The 12,844-nt window shown below is 40.4% G+C and overlaps 1 protein-coding gene across 1 annotated transcript; it reads right to left on the bottom strand.

Annotated features, from left to right (window-relative positions):
* Positions 1-58: 58 nt before the first annotated feature.
* Positions 59-5,515, bottom strand: ccdc112 (coiled-coil domain containing 112). Its single transcript, XM_030105083.1, has 14 exons — positions 5,477-5,515; positions 4,921-5,045; positions 4,291-4,412; positions 3,997-4,086; positions 3,738-3,813; positions 3,472-3,598; positions 3,243-3,359; positions 1,894-2,031; positions 1,311-1,426; positions 1,099-1,225; positions 784-951; positions 530-628; positions 323-444; positions 59-221 (listed from the first exon to the last, which is right to left on the bottom strand). Exons 1-14 carry the CDS (start codon positions 5,513-5,515, stop codon positions 191-193), a joined length of 1,497 nt encoding a protein of 498 aa, XP_029960943.1. The 3' UTR covers positions 59-190.
* Between the last annotated feature and the right edge of the window lie 7,329 nt (positions 5,516-12,844).

Below are 12,844 nucleotides of genomic sequence, written 5' to 3'. Positions count from 1 at the left end.
GCCAACAACTGTTTCACCTTGGAAAATCCAGGTTTATTTGATGTGATTCACAGGGGGTGAATAGCAACACAATTCAAGTTCAACTAAAGGCACAGTTTGTTGTAGTAGCCCAAATGTTTCAATGTTTCAATGCAATTTCTGCTTTAATTCAATTTCCATCAAACATTTCAGATCAATTGAGGCTAATTTATCACAGGCCTTGTCTCCATGTTGGAACGGCCCTGCAAAAAAAAAAAAAAAAAAAAAAAAAACCACAGAAGATTTCAGTGATCAGCAGTGTTTTTATATCTCAACATTTTGAACAAAAGTGCCAGAGACAAACCTATGAAACATCTGTAATGAGGGTCCTGCGTCTTCTGAGGGTCCCAAGTGTTTCATTCGCTCCTGCCATCCTTTAGTGGGGCGGGTCAGTCTGGAGGGATCTCTGTTGACATGACCATCCATCTGAACGAGGCAAAATCCATTCATTTAGGTTGTGAAAGATAAAGATATTTGCGATTGGGTTATTGTGTCACTGAACGACCTTCACCTTCTCCTTCAGCTTAGCAGTGATTCTCTTCTGTCTTTCCTCCTCCTCTTGTTCCCTCAGCCGCTTTTCATGGATCCTTACCTCCACGTTGTGTAGATCCTGCAGGAAGACACAATCAAGTCTCGGAATTTCAGCGTGTTGTCTTGAACTTACAAAAACCATGCTCTAATGCAATTATGCTTTCCAACATGTGCCATCGAGCGAGAATGTATTTCACAATGATCATAACGCCATGTGCGTCCATACTGTCGCACCCTTTCACTGAAGTGTTTGATGCATTTTGTTGCCTCTTTCCTTCGCTCCTCCTTTTCTCTTTGTTCCTTCTCTCTCCTCCTCCACTCCTGTTCCTCCTCTTCTTCTCTCCTCACTCGGAGTTGCTCCTCTAGGGTCATCTTCACCTCCAGCTGGCGGCGCCGCTCCTCCTGATAAACAAGGATTGGCTTGACTGGTAAAAATCTGTTGCGGTTAGCAACCATCCAAATGTTGTCCTTTGTTTCTTGGATTGTTTGGCGATGGAGTTCTACCTTCAGGCACAAGAATTACATAAAACCTGCTGAAAAAAGTGACACCTTTTCTCGTCTCTGTTTTTGTATCTTTTCAGCCAGCCGCTGCTCCTCTTCTTGTTCTTCTCTCCTTTTTTTCTCTTCCCTCCAAGCCTCCAGTCGCAGTGCAAGCTCCCTCTTCTCTTCCTCAGTCCTGAAGCAGAGGAGAAGACGTTTATGGCCGGGTTTATCCAATAATCAATGACTGTTTCACCTCATCTCATCCATTTCTGACTCACCTGTGTTGCTCCCTTTTGGCCTCCTTTTCCCTCCTTTCTGCCTCTTCTTTGTTCACCTGGTCCTGGATCCTGTTCAGGCGTTCTTGATTCTTTCCAGCTTTCCACCGCTGAATAGCCTGAGTGAAATTAATACACTGAAATTAGAAAATTACTTAACAGAAAAAAAAAAACTGAAAGAAAGAATCAAAACCTCCCCACATTCTTCTGAACTTGAAGTTTCACACATTTAGTTGCAATAAAAACATTTATTTGTAACTCTCTGAACCACAGGTATAGTATTGCAAACCTACTTTTTTTTCTCCTATTCTCTTTTATTCTATTTATTTATGGACACTAATTTTGATTCAATAAGTAATTGCATATAAATGTTACTACCTCCACAGAGCCAGAGAGCATTATTCAGATGCACATCTGATTAGAAAATAGCCTACACCAAACAACTCATAATATCTACAACACACATTTAAACAAATAAATTCATTTTTGAAATTAATTAAAAAACCTGACTGGTTCAGCTGAGCTTTGTTAACTTTCCCAAACACGTCTTGCCCTTGCCGGTGTTTGTTGACCAGGCCCCTCTGACCTCTCTCTTCTTGCCCTGCAGGCACAGCAGCTCCCGATGCCAGTCCTCATGCTGCTCTATCTCCTCCAGTGTTTTGCCGGGCAGGTACAGTTTGGCCTCTTTCCTGTAGACTGGCTTCCCGCTGTGCTTATTCCAGACCTGTAAATCCAACAGACACACATCTTCAAGTGACTTTTGGACTTGGAGTCTGCTGAAGCTGCCAGGAACAAAAATAGCACAACGATCAATAGACTTTGAGTTTTATAATGGGACAGTTTTAGAATGCTTGAGTCCATAGCTAACAGTGAAAGCCTCTGCTCCTGTATGCTCAGGACAGTCATAATAGAGAGCTCAATATTTTCTTAAGTAACACATGTTGAAAGCCGGGCTCAGAGAATCACTGTTTTAGAATAAATCAGCTGTAAAATAACCCTTCTTCTCTGAACCATTTCACACTGTGAGGCTGATTTCTTGATTTCTTGGTATAACGACCTAAAGGACATTATTTTCTCTTTTTACTAATACTCTGATCCTCTCAAAAACAGAGTAGCCAAAATATTGGAAACACCATTCAATGGCCATTTGGCAAGGTTGTAGGCCTTACAAAGAGAATATTTTAGGTTCTAAAGGTGCATCTAAAATCATCTGAAGACAATATAAGGTTCTTATTTTTCCATAATTTAATACAGACAGGGAAACTTTCCCAAAAATTCTAGCTTATTTTTTTTTTAATAACTTTTCTCTTTAGCTTAGGGATCAAAAAATAAAATCCAGAATCTCAAAGGTCATGTCATTCCAACTGTCTTCAAACTGAAGATGTCATCACAGTAAAATCTTTAAAATGGTTAAAATTATGACTTAAACTATATTAAAAGCATTTAAAGGTGCTGTAGGCAGGATTTTGCTAGTCAATGCTAATTTTTCTGTGTTTTCTTTGGATTAAATGTTAGAGTATCCATTGATAATCCTTTAGGAGTGTAGCATAATTGCACTACCGCGAGGGCGCAGTGTTTCCATCTGTCTCTGTTCTGAGCTGAAAAGGAATCTCCACAGCTCCAGGTGTCTTTGACCAATCAGAAGAGCCCCTAAGGCTCTATCCTGATTGGTCGAGGGGCGTTTGTCGCGCGTTCTTGTGGGAGGGGCTTAACTTGCGTAAGGGCGTGATGTCAGAGAAAACAGGACTGGATTGGCTGTGCTGGGTTTCAAATCGCCATCTTAGATGGGTCAAATCGCCATCTTGCTTAGGTAAACCTAAGCAAGATGGCGGAGATGTGGAATCCTGCCTACAGCACCTTTAAGTCAATTTGTCCTTTATTGAGATTCACCGGTATAAACACTTCTCCAAAATAAAATAATAAATAAAATCTTACTTTCATGAATGCTTGGTGATCAAACTGGTCCCAGCCCCCATACTGGCCCCCAGTCTGGTGCAGGAAAGCCTCCAGCGCTCTGACCTCTGCAGGCAGGTCTCTGTCCAGCAGTTTGGGCTGAGTGAAAATGGAAACGGTTTCGGAATAAAGCCTTCATCCTCTATTCATTGAAAAAACAATACAAATCAGTCAGATTTTTTGACAGTGGGAAGGTGATGGTCATTCAGACCTTCATCGAGGGAGCGGTGTGCATTCTGAGATTTGGTTTTACAGCAAGGCTCCAGTTTTCAATCTTCTTCTCATAGGCAGCGATTTCCTGACTGGATATCCTCTCCTCCTTCAAAAACTCCTCATAGCTGAAAAGAACAACAAAACATTTCATGATATTTTATTACAGTGTTGAGAAGCTGCTGTTGTGTATTTTCACCACTTCATTGTATAATAGATGTATGACTTGATGTTAAAGTGCATTTTTTTTGTTTTGTTATTTGCTACCATGACCGTTGCTCTTCCTTTAGAGTGTTGATAGAGATTTCCACTTCTGACATGATCTTCTTCAGTCTTTCAATCACTGAAAAATAAAATAAATACATAAATATTCCTGAACTGCTGTAACACGATCTTGTTTCATTGCAAACTCTTTGTGCTTTTTATCTTGTAATGTCATCAAAAATGGTCCTATAATGGACAGAAATAAAAACTACAAGATTATTTTCTTGCATTATTGAGAAATACAATGAGATGGAATACTTACGCTCAGGAGTCGGTTTCACATCAATTAGATGTCTCTGAAATTTCCTCACACCGTTATGAATCTTCACTAGCTGCATCTGAAGATGCAACTCTGAAAAATAAGAGCAGCTTTTGCAATCACAGAGCAAACTGTTGGGAATTTCATTGGGACATTCGTCTTGAAGTAATAATAAGTCTTCATAAGTGATTATTTTATGGATTATTTTCTTGTGCTATTTCAAGTGCTAAAGTCTTGGAGGCCCTGTCACAATCACAACATGAGTGAAAAGTTCCGACACTGCAAAGACAAACCCACTCTCAGCATTTCTCTCTTGTTCAAGCACTTTCTCGTAGTCGTCCAGTTCCCCTGATAGATCTGTCCATCCGTTCTTTCTGCATTGCACACTCAGCATCTTCTCCTTCTCCAATTTTTCAATCCTACACAGAAAGAAAAGAAACAATTGAATAACAGTTAACTGTAACACTGAAACAGAACAGATAACAGAGTTCTACACTTATTTCAAAATGTAACATACTGTTTGAGATGCAAAATAATTGTATTGATCTTATTTCAGAAAATGTGTACATAAAATGACTAAAAGTGATTCAAACCAGAGAAAGTAAGTCATTAATACTTTACAGATGCACTTGTTTCTTGTTATCTGTTCAGCAACATTTGAAATTGTCCACTAAAAGGCAAGAAATAATAGAAGGAAATGTCTTTTATAAGCTAATTTTACATTTGTAGTTAGAGAAGATTCACTAACTTATGCAAGCATATGTACTTGAATTTGAGTGAAAATGTATGAAAACAAATCGGTTAAAATGCAAAGCACCCAATTAGAAAATAAACAATCTTTCAGTTAAATAATGCATGTGTTAAAACCTCAATTTACTGAAGTTAGTAGTAATGCTGGATAGCAATATTCTGAGTAGTTTCACTCACTGCCTCCTGTTGTTCTCAGCCTCTCTGAGAAACTGTACAGCTTTTTGTCTCTCCAGCCTGTGATCCACACCATCACTGCTGAGCAGTGAAGTACAGGCCTGTCGGACACCAGAGGCTTCCACTTCCTGCCAGAAATCAATTCAGAGATAGAAAAACACAAGAGCAAATTTTAGAACAATAAACACAACATGCCAATGTTCTTTACCATCGTGTCCGATAATGGAAGCACTACATATGACGCCGCCTCAGGACGTGGTTACAGGGTAACTACGCTGCATCCATTGTCGGACAAATAATGCAGACGAACATCATTATCAGGCAAGCCTCCTAAAGTACTACTTTATTTGGTAACGAGTAGACACTGTGCAAATTTAAAGCAGACCCCAGCAGAATGAAATAGAAACAATAAATTATTACGGATTCGCTAATTAAGTCAATTTTAGCTCGTCCTTCGTTTAATACCCTCCGCCTACTTCAGAACATGTAACACATACAGGACATGAACAAAAAAGTCAACTTAAGAGAGAATACGACAAAAAAACAAAGAAAAAGTTACCGGATGATCATCTTGTGGTGTGGTTGCTAAGGCGGCCATGTTTAAACGCGTCTGTAAACTAAAGTAAACTTTATTTAAAAGCATACGGGCGCAGAGCTGCATTTCTACGTGTTTACCAGCAGAGGGCGCTGCGCGTCACAGCAACACGCCACTGAGCAGAGGACTGAACAAAGCAGGACACTGCAATCAGGACAGCAGCCACCAAACGACCAGAGCATTAAATCTGGCCTTCTGAGTGATAACACTTAATTCATGGCGGCATAAAGTGAACAAAATGCAGGAATTATAAACACTGATAATGTCATTCTTTGGTCATATTAAAAAAAATGAATATAAAATGTCATAAAGCTGCAGACAATCAGTAAGAATATGTAACTCCAATTAAAGCAGTAACTGCTAATCTTGTAAAGCAAGAAGAAGAAAAAAATTATAAGGTTTGAAGCCAAGCGGAGGAGTTAATGACCTGAGATGGGACACTACTGTTCTCAACAACACGAGAATAAAGAGTCTTAAATTAAATTGACCTGTTTTTAGAAGTATTATTATACGAAAGTTTTCAATCAGGAAGTTACCTGTATATAGGTGACCTGAATAAAAATTTGTAGCTGTATGCAATTCAGACAACTGTCAGAGCTCGGGCTCACACCTTCTATCTATCCATCTCCTATGCTTATTTATCCGGTACTGAATAGCCAGTTCCTGGCAGGACACACTTTGGGCAGGTTGCCTGTTCATCACTGGACAAATACCCACATCTCTGGGCAATTTAAGGTCGCCATTGAACCTCATATGAATGTTTTTTCTACCGTCGGAGCAAGCTGGATTACCTGAAAAAAAAACTCATGCTGAAATGCACAGATGCATTTCAGTGGTTTCAGTGTAGAGATGCAGGTCAGGTCTCTCAGAGAAGAAGAATCAGGGAAAATGGATTCACCATGACTGCTGAGAGGGGCTGTTCCCCTGTCAGCAGCTTTAGTTATTATATTGTTCTGATTTTATTTCATTGTGTTGAATTTTTGGATTTTGAGCTGTATTTAGAGGGTTTGTGAGGTGAATTATGCATAGGTACATACATAAATGTAAAAGTACATAAAAGCCCAAGAATATGTAGAAACTGGAAAAGGTTTGCGTGTGCTTCCTTTCACCTTTCATCCCATTGAATGGGCAATCAGTCTGTAAAATACCCAGACGTAAGTTGTTATGAAACTTTCTGTACTGCAGTCTGACTGTACCCCATTGAAACTCAATGGTTAGTTACTTACTCATCCACCTCTCTCAAATAACCGCTGTCAGAAGCCTCAGTTATTTCTGTCGCAGGTTGTTTTTTTTTTTTTTTTTTTTTTGTGATGGCTAACAGCCCCAATTATCATGAGAGGCAGCAAAGTGAGAGTCACAGAGAAAGCGATGGAGAAAGTGAGAGTAGTGGGAGTATAAATAGAAACCGGAATCCATTATTGAGTGCAGATATTGGGGATGGTCTCTCCCGTGGGTGCCGAGGCAAGGGCTGTCATTGCAACATAAATAGGCGCCGCTCTCCTTAATGAAGAGTGTTACAAGTTCCTGTCTTCATCCTCAGCTGAGGGGCTCATTTAATCTGATGAAAGAGACAATAAGACGGACCCTCAACTGCTTAGCACAACAGAACAGTTAAACACGAGCAGAACAAGGAGGGGAGTTTCCAGAGTGGAAAATCTATGCTAATGCGCAACAAGGGAAAGGTCAAATAGTTATCATGATTTAGATCAGCTCTAAAACAGGCTGGCTCTATTTGTGTCAACTATTTGTTTTCTTCTCTTACAGCTTGACAAAACAAATGTTGACTCAAAGTCCTCTTACTGTCAGACGTGTTTGTCGTCCTCAGCGGGTAGAGTTTACTTAATCGGGTTAATTCAATTACTGTGTCTGAGTAACCTGTGTGTCTCAACCGCAGCAGTGCAAAGGGTGTCCGGCTCGTCCACTAAACGGGAAGTGGCAGTAACTGATTCATTTCTCAGATTTCTGTGATTTCCAAAACAAAGAGAAATCCTAAAGAAAAATTTAAATCCCCGTTTTCTTTTCAGAATACTAATGCTTAATTAATACCACAGGGAAATCCTTGTTAGTGTTTCTTGTAGGATCCACAAGGAATAACATTTAAAATCGATATATAGAAGAAAAAAAAGACATCCATCCACCCATCTTCCCCCCACTTGATCCTGTGCAGGGTCGTGCGGCGCTGGAGTCAATCCTGGCTTACCATGGGCGATGGCAGGCTACAGCCTGGACGGGTCACGAGACAGACAGCCACACACGCTCTCATTCACTTCTACAGGCAAATTAGGATCACTAATTCACCTCACATGAATGTTTTTGGACCTTGGGAGGGAACCAGAGAACCCAGACGAAATTCGGACACATACTTGGAGAACATGCAAACTCCACACAGAAAAGCCTGGCAGATAATATAATAAAATATTAAAGAAATTAGTACAAAATACGTATATTTAGAAGGGCTTGACAGAAGATTTAGTTGTCGTAGAATTTGATGGTGACAGGAAGGAGAGCATCCTGTGGTGGACTCAAGAGCATTTTAGTGCAATAAATATGTTACTGAAGGTGTTTTAATATTCACTCACTCATCATGAATGAAGTGAAGGTGAGAGACATTTTTCAAGATGGAATTCAGTTTTAACTTCATACTCTCGTATCTAAATTAACCTGTTTAGCTTTTTGGTATAACAATACTATATTTTTCATTTTATTTTATTTTCAGCATTTCAAAGGGTAATCATGACCAATGACATAAGATATTGCCAGAAAGCATACATTATTGTGAAAAATATTATACTAAATCTGAATGTTCTTAGTTTGTTTTTGTTTTTGTTTTTTTGCAAGGTATGTTTGTACTTAAGGTCACAAAAGATATCAGAAAATGTGCATTAAAATGCATTTTCAGATTAGCAATTGCTGTTTACACTTTCTATCAATACAAGTCAGACGTCTAAATAAAACACAACAGTGAGGCTTTTACAGCAGAAAAAGAGGCTTACTTCAGCATAGAGTATTAATTCACTTTAATACTTTTTAAGTCCAAGATAGAAGCTGATAGTAGCAGGAGGGAAAGAAAGTAAGCGCTTGAATAAGAGGAATATGTGACCTTTGACCTCTACTTGCGCGCTTGCAGGTTATTTGTTAATGTTATGAGACGTGATCCCTGTAAACTGAGAGGTGAGTTTTGCATTCTTGAAAAGTGCACGTATGAGCGCCCCCCTCCATCCAGTTCTTTCAATTAGTGGTGGTTGGTGGTGTGTGAGTGTGTGAGTGTGACGGGTGAGGGCGTTTGCTCATGGCCAGATCACCCTGTAGAGGAGCCTCTGTGCTGAACTTTAACTGGACTCAGGCTCCTGTAAAATGCTCTGTTTTTTTAAGTGGAAATAAAAAAAAACACAGCTTCTTTAAGGTGTGTGCTTTTTGGTGAACAGTAAAAATCCAAATAAAAATAGACCCAAAGCACGGTTCACAGGAAAGCTACACCTGGACAGATCTCCAGTCCATCACGGAACAAATACACTGAGACAACCACACACACTCAAGTTCACACTGAGAGGAAGTTCAGGGTCACCAGTTAACCTCACATGGATGTTTTTGGACTGTGGGAGGAGATAGACGACACCCAGGCGCACATGGGAAGAACATGCAAACTCCACACAGAAATACTTGATCAGATTTGGAGGAACACTGTAATTTTATCTCTCAAAATAAACAAAATCTACAGACACTGTCACCCTCCTCGTACTTCCTCTCTTGTATATTTCCTCTATTTTGATGCTGAGAGTTCAACATAAATCTTAAGTTTTAACTTCCTGTGTGTGTATCAGGCCCCACTGTCCCATATATATGAAGCTGATGAACGCGTTGTTCCAGTTCCCTACGGTCTGATACCGTCTGAATCCGCTGTCCTAAGTGATATCGTACTGGAGTGGTGTGAATGAGTTATTGCCAAACCAGTAGTGATGAATGAGTGTGTGTGGGCCCCTGTTGGTAGGGGGCCAACAGACCCATGCCCACTTTGCAAAGATGGTGAGCCAACAGCGTGTGTGTGTGTGTGTGTGTGCGTGTATGGATGTATATTTGTGTTATTTATGTGTGTTTCCCCACATAATAAAAGCAGGTTTGTTGACAACTAAAAATAGTCCCATTAGCAACAGGCTGACAGCCAGCAGCACTAAAGTTTACACACACAGGTTCACCAACCTGGAATCACACACACACTATTTTGTGAGGCCCACCTATTTACATAATGTATTCCTGAGCCCCTCGACCTCTTGCCCCCTGAACCTATAAATGTTCAAACCTAAACCCTATCCTTAACTTGTAGCTTTAGCCTTAAATCCACACCCTGACCTTTAAAATCCTACAAAACTTTGTGGGGTCTACGAGTCGGGTCAGACCCCACAAGTATGGTGCGTTCTTCAGTTTCAGGCCCCGCAAAGTGAGTATAAGGAAGACACACACACACGCACGCACACGCAAACATATACTCACGCTCGTTCACTCACTCACATGCGAATGTATGTGCCTCCGCCGCCTCTTAGCCCATCAGAGTCTAACATGCTCAACATGTGCAGTATGCAGTCGGATCATGTTGCTTCGTAACGCTGTCTTCAATTGCAGCAGGTGTCAGAACTCTGTGTATGTGTGTGTGTGTGTGTGAGGAGTCAAAGACTTGAGCGAAGGCAGCGGGAAAGTGATCAGTATAATTGCTTTTCCCGCTGCTCCTCCGTCTCGCTCCCTGTCTCTCCGCGATGTAAACATGTCAACATTTCTCCGAATGTGCGTTTTGATCAGTCCGAGCACGAGATCTGTGTGAGCCTAAACTTTGCACTTTGCCTCCTGTCGTCGCGTTCGATGCTTTCACCTCCTTTCCCTCCTGACCTTTCTGTTGCCTCTCAGAGAAGGAAGAGATGGCTCTCTGGACGGCATCTGGGGACTTTAGGAACATTTTTTTCCTGATCAGAGAGGAAATCTTAGAGGCAAAATAATTTCACTGAGCTTCATTCTTGTCTCCATCTTATCTTTGAATGTGGATATTTACATTTTGGGTCGATCTGTCAAGCTGATTTTGATGATTTTTTTTTTTTTTTAATTATGATTTAACATTTTTACAGGCTTTTTGCTGCCTCTCAGACCGGACGGCTTGAAGCGAGCTGCAGTTCGACTGATATACTTTTACTTTTTTAATAAAGTTGCTAGGTGTTAGAATAATTTGTTGCACTTGCTTATGCTGTAGCTTCTATGCCCAGGCAATATTGAAAAGTACATTGGTCTGTAGCATTTTCAAAACAAAACAACTGTAAAAACGCAAATAACTTATATCTTGACTCGTTCAGTTTGTGTTGTGCATCCAACGCTGACCTTATCTTTGCTTCAAGTTCCAACATAAATCAACAGAGGTTTCAGACTTGAACGTCGACTTGATGACCTTGAATGTCACTCTTTATGACGCTAACCAGAGAGCCAGACACACTTTCAGTCATAAGGCGTTCATTTAACTGATTTGATCAGGGAGGCCATACGTCCTGCTTATCTTTGGGAACGTCATAAATCTGCCAGCACTTGAACGCTCAGCGGCAGTCCTCTGACTGACTGTGGCCTGACTTACGTTATCCATCAGTGAAGCGATGCTCTTATCCAGAGTGCCTCTCACTGTGCCATAAGCCCTTACCTCACCCACACACTCCCTGCCGTGATGCACAGCCCAGGCTTTTCGCAGATGTCCTCACATGACCTGCCGAGAGAGTCCCGTGCTCCCACTGCGCTACGTCACAGTGCGGTATGGGAGTAAAGCGTCTATAGCGGATACATACATCAGATTGTATTAATTCGTGAGAGGAAATAGGAGAACATGCAAATTTCACATAAAAAGGAAGCCTGACCTTCTCACTGAGGCTCTAACCAATGAGCCAATCTCTTCACAGTTTAAAAAAAAGATAGATTTAGATTTGAGGTCACTTTGTAACTATGAATTGTCTGTATGTGTCCATCCATCGGTTCAACTGTCTCTCTTTTTCTCAAGACATAATTTTGTAGATTTATTTGTACATTTATTATTTGTAGACAGGCTTTCTAAAAAGCATTTTCCCTTATATCATGACCACATTCAGTTAATCTGAATTTGACACTGAATACCAACGTGACTTACCTCTTAATGTCTGATTTTAAGACAGAGACAGGACTAATATTGCTGCAAGTGGGTCAACGCTCCCTTGAAAATGTGTGTCTGACTAAAAGGATACGTCCCTCAGAGCATCATTTTACTGTCACGAGACACACTCAATCAAGTGCGCCACAGACTTCACACTCATGAGGACACTTCATACAGTCAGCCATTGTTCGATTTCTGAGTTGACGGAGGTTCAGCATAGCAGCTATGGCTTACATCCTGCTTTTGAGTTTTTCACGAACTGATCAAAAAGGTATTACTGTAATTGGGAGTCAGTTGGTGGGGTGGAGGCAGTGCTGTTGAATAACTTTGGTATCACTATTATTATGCACACAAAAACACAATAAAAGGCTAAATATTTTCAGTAAGATACACCACAAATTTGAAGTACTGCATCCCTGCCCTCCAAAACCTCACTGATAAACATAAATAAGACCAATACTCAGCTCAGAAAAATAAATGACAGCTGCGCCTTAGGATTTCTGCTACATCTGTAGGTGTACAGCAGATAATGACTCGTGAGTTCATTAAGAAAGCTGTGTGTCTGGGTGTAGCTTGCGTGTACTGCAGCAACTTTTGCTCTTTGTACAAACAACTAATTTTACACGTTCATAAATCTAATTGCACCCTCATTTTGTTATGTCAGTTTATGCAAATAAATAAGCATGCATTCATGTGTGTCATTGCACGATGACAAAAATCATGAAGTATGTTCAAATATACAGATGTCTCTCCGATCACACGCACAGATTATTTTGTTGAATTAGTTCTGTGTCCGGAACTAGATAAAGTGGTGTAGATGATGAATAAAATGTGAGTTCAGACTGTTGGAGACTGAAAATTCTTCAATCTTTCAGTGTTTTTGTTATAAATGTGCTTCACTGTCGTCTTATTGTGGGTGAAACGAAGGTAGGCGGACGCAGCCTGAAGTTTATAGCCATGTTATCTGCAACTCTCAAAATTTCAGAAGATCATCTTTTACATCAGCGCATCTTTAGCCACATTTAACATGTTCATATTTTTGTTTTCAATTTCATCCTGTTAAGACTGGCCTGGAAACATTAGCTTAACTTAAAGGCTGGAAACGCTGGAGAGCGGCCAGTCTGGCACTGTTCAAGAGTAATAAAACCTGCCAAATAGCACATCTAATAATTAGCGCCTTATAT

Source organism: Salarias fasciatus, chromosome 12 (assembly GCF_902148845.1).
Source record: "Salarias fasciatus chromosome 12, fSalaFa1.1, whole genome shotgun sequence".
NCBI lineage: Eukaryota > Metazoa > Chordata > Actinopteri > Blenniiformes > Blenniidae > Salarias > Salarias fasciatus.
Note: the sequence above shows the minus strand (reverse complement) of the source record. Positions and strands in the feature narration are given on the sequence as shown.